The sequence below is a fragment of the Callorhinchus milii genome, unplaced genomic scaffold, assembly GCF_018977255.1.
Source record: "Callorhinchus milii isolate IMCB2004 unplaced genomic scaffold, IMCB_Cmil_1.0 Scaffold66, whole genome shotgun sequence".
Classification (NCBI taxonomy): Eukaryota; Metazoa; Chordata; class Chondrichthyes; order Chimaeriformes; family Callorhinchidae; genus Callorhinchus; species Callorhinchus milii.
In genome coordinates, this window is record NW_024704807.1 from 158280 (window position 1) to 160091 (window position 1812).

General features: G+C 41.4%; 1 gene segment (V, D, J or C); it reads left to right on the plus strand.

Moving 5' to 3' along the window:
• Window positions 1–538: 538 nt before the first annotated feature.
• On the plus strand, window positions 539–1404 carry LOC121851594. The segment is given in 2 exon segments: window positions 539–584; window positions 1055–1404. Coding segments are annotated over 2 exon segments (396 nt in total).
• The last annotated feature ends 408 nt before the right edge of the window (window positions 1405–1812 follow it).

Sequence of the window (1812 nt, forward strand, 5' to 3'; positions counted from 1 at the left end):
GAAAATTGTGAACGGGTGAAACGCGACTACTCACACCCTAGCCCAGATCCATTGGCTTCCAATCCGCGGCAGATCAATTTGACGATCCTCATAAGAGAAAGTAACAACAACAGATGAAGGTTGTCACTCAGCCTTGAAGAAAGAAGTTGACACTTGAGATGAGGTTGTATGGGTCATCGATTCATCAAATAAATGCATTCATTATAACATTTAAAATAAAAATAAGGTTTTAATTTGATGTCGTGCTGGATCACGTCTTGGAGATATCACAAAGCGTTTCACATACTACACTATAAAGGTAATTGTTAGGGGTTGAAACGTTCGTCAACGTTCCCATCCAAGCCCAGACCCAATGGCTCCCAATCGCCAGCAGATCAAGTTCAAGATTCTCTGGTTAGTGGGAAATGCCTACAATTGGAGACGATAAACCACTGAACCCGTCACGTCAGCCGCTTCCTCACAACTTGTCACTGAAGCAGCGACACAGCGATATACAAAGCAATTGAGTCCATTATCGGTCCACACGTCAGCAGCCAACATGACAGCTCTCTTCCAGTTACTGATAGCAATCCTCACCATAGCCAGTAAGTATGTGTGGACATGCCCAGCGCATGATTTGTACACTATAAAATATCAGTTGCTTAATATTTAGAGCAATCGGCTTGCAAGCGAACGGACCTGTGTTCGTTTCTCGGGCAATCGAAACTTTTAATAAGTTTCACGCTTCTCTTTTTATTGGGAAACCGATTGTTCGTCGATTAGCGAATCGCTATCCGAGGGTAACAACCCATTAAAAAAAAATCAATTAACTGTAATCAGATCATTCAATCTATGATCTGTTGTTAATGTTGTTGGACAATGCTGTGTTTACTTAGCTGTTCAGTTTCGTCTAAAATATTTAGTCAATTCGGTTTACAATGTATTCTCTGGGCTCTTTGAGACATAAACTGCGTGATAAGGCGCTATATAAATAGAATAATTATCAACAGTACAACTCATTGAAATATCACTTAAATTTGCTCAGCAAAATGTGTTGTTTTTGCTGTTCTTGTAGAAGTCGGCGGACAAGAGGTTGTATCACAATATCCTCCGGAGGTAACAGATTTTGAAGGAAAAGACGTGACACTAAAATGTAATATTTCAAGGTTGGACACTGCCTTCTGGTACAGGCAATATCCCGATGGAAACCTTCAGTACTTGTTCAGGATATATGGCTCTGGAAAGGTGGACAAAACTCCTGATCTACCGGAACGTTTCACAGCCGAGCAGATCAAGGAGAATAAAGTAATTAAGATGCAGATATACGGGGCTGTTATGGGTGACAGCGCTGTGTATCACTGTGCCCTAAACCCCACACTGCTACAGGAAGGCAGATACCCCGTACAAAAACTCAGCAGACAATAATATCTTGCTCTCACACATTTAACATGTGCTTTAAACAGACTGAAATATGCAATTAAAACAGGGAGATTGGTGTAGCTCTGTGTTTATAGCACTTGCCTCACAATCGACAGACGTGGGTTTATTGCCAAGAGAACTGATCATGGTGCAACTTTCCTTATTCCACCTTCCCGTCTCTGTTTACCATCAGAAAGTAGGAAGCAGGTTGTCAATCGATTGGCCGATCGATTTTCCAGAGTTAATAATTCCTTCAGAATAATCGTGTTAATAGTAAATTGTTCACTTCATCCAATGGGACACCGATATTTACAATTTGCTGCCGTGCTTGGCCCTCACAATATGCAGTCAATTGATTGACTGTATATTGAAGGAAGCACTGTAGTGGCGTCTCGAAGATGTGATATGGCGCTG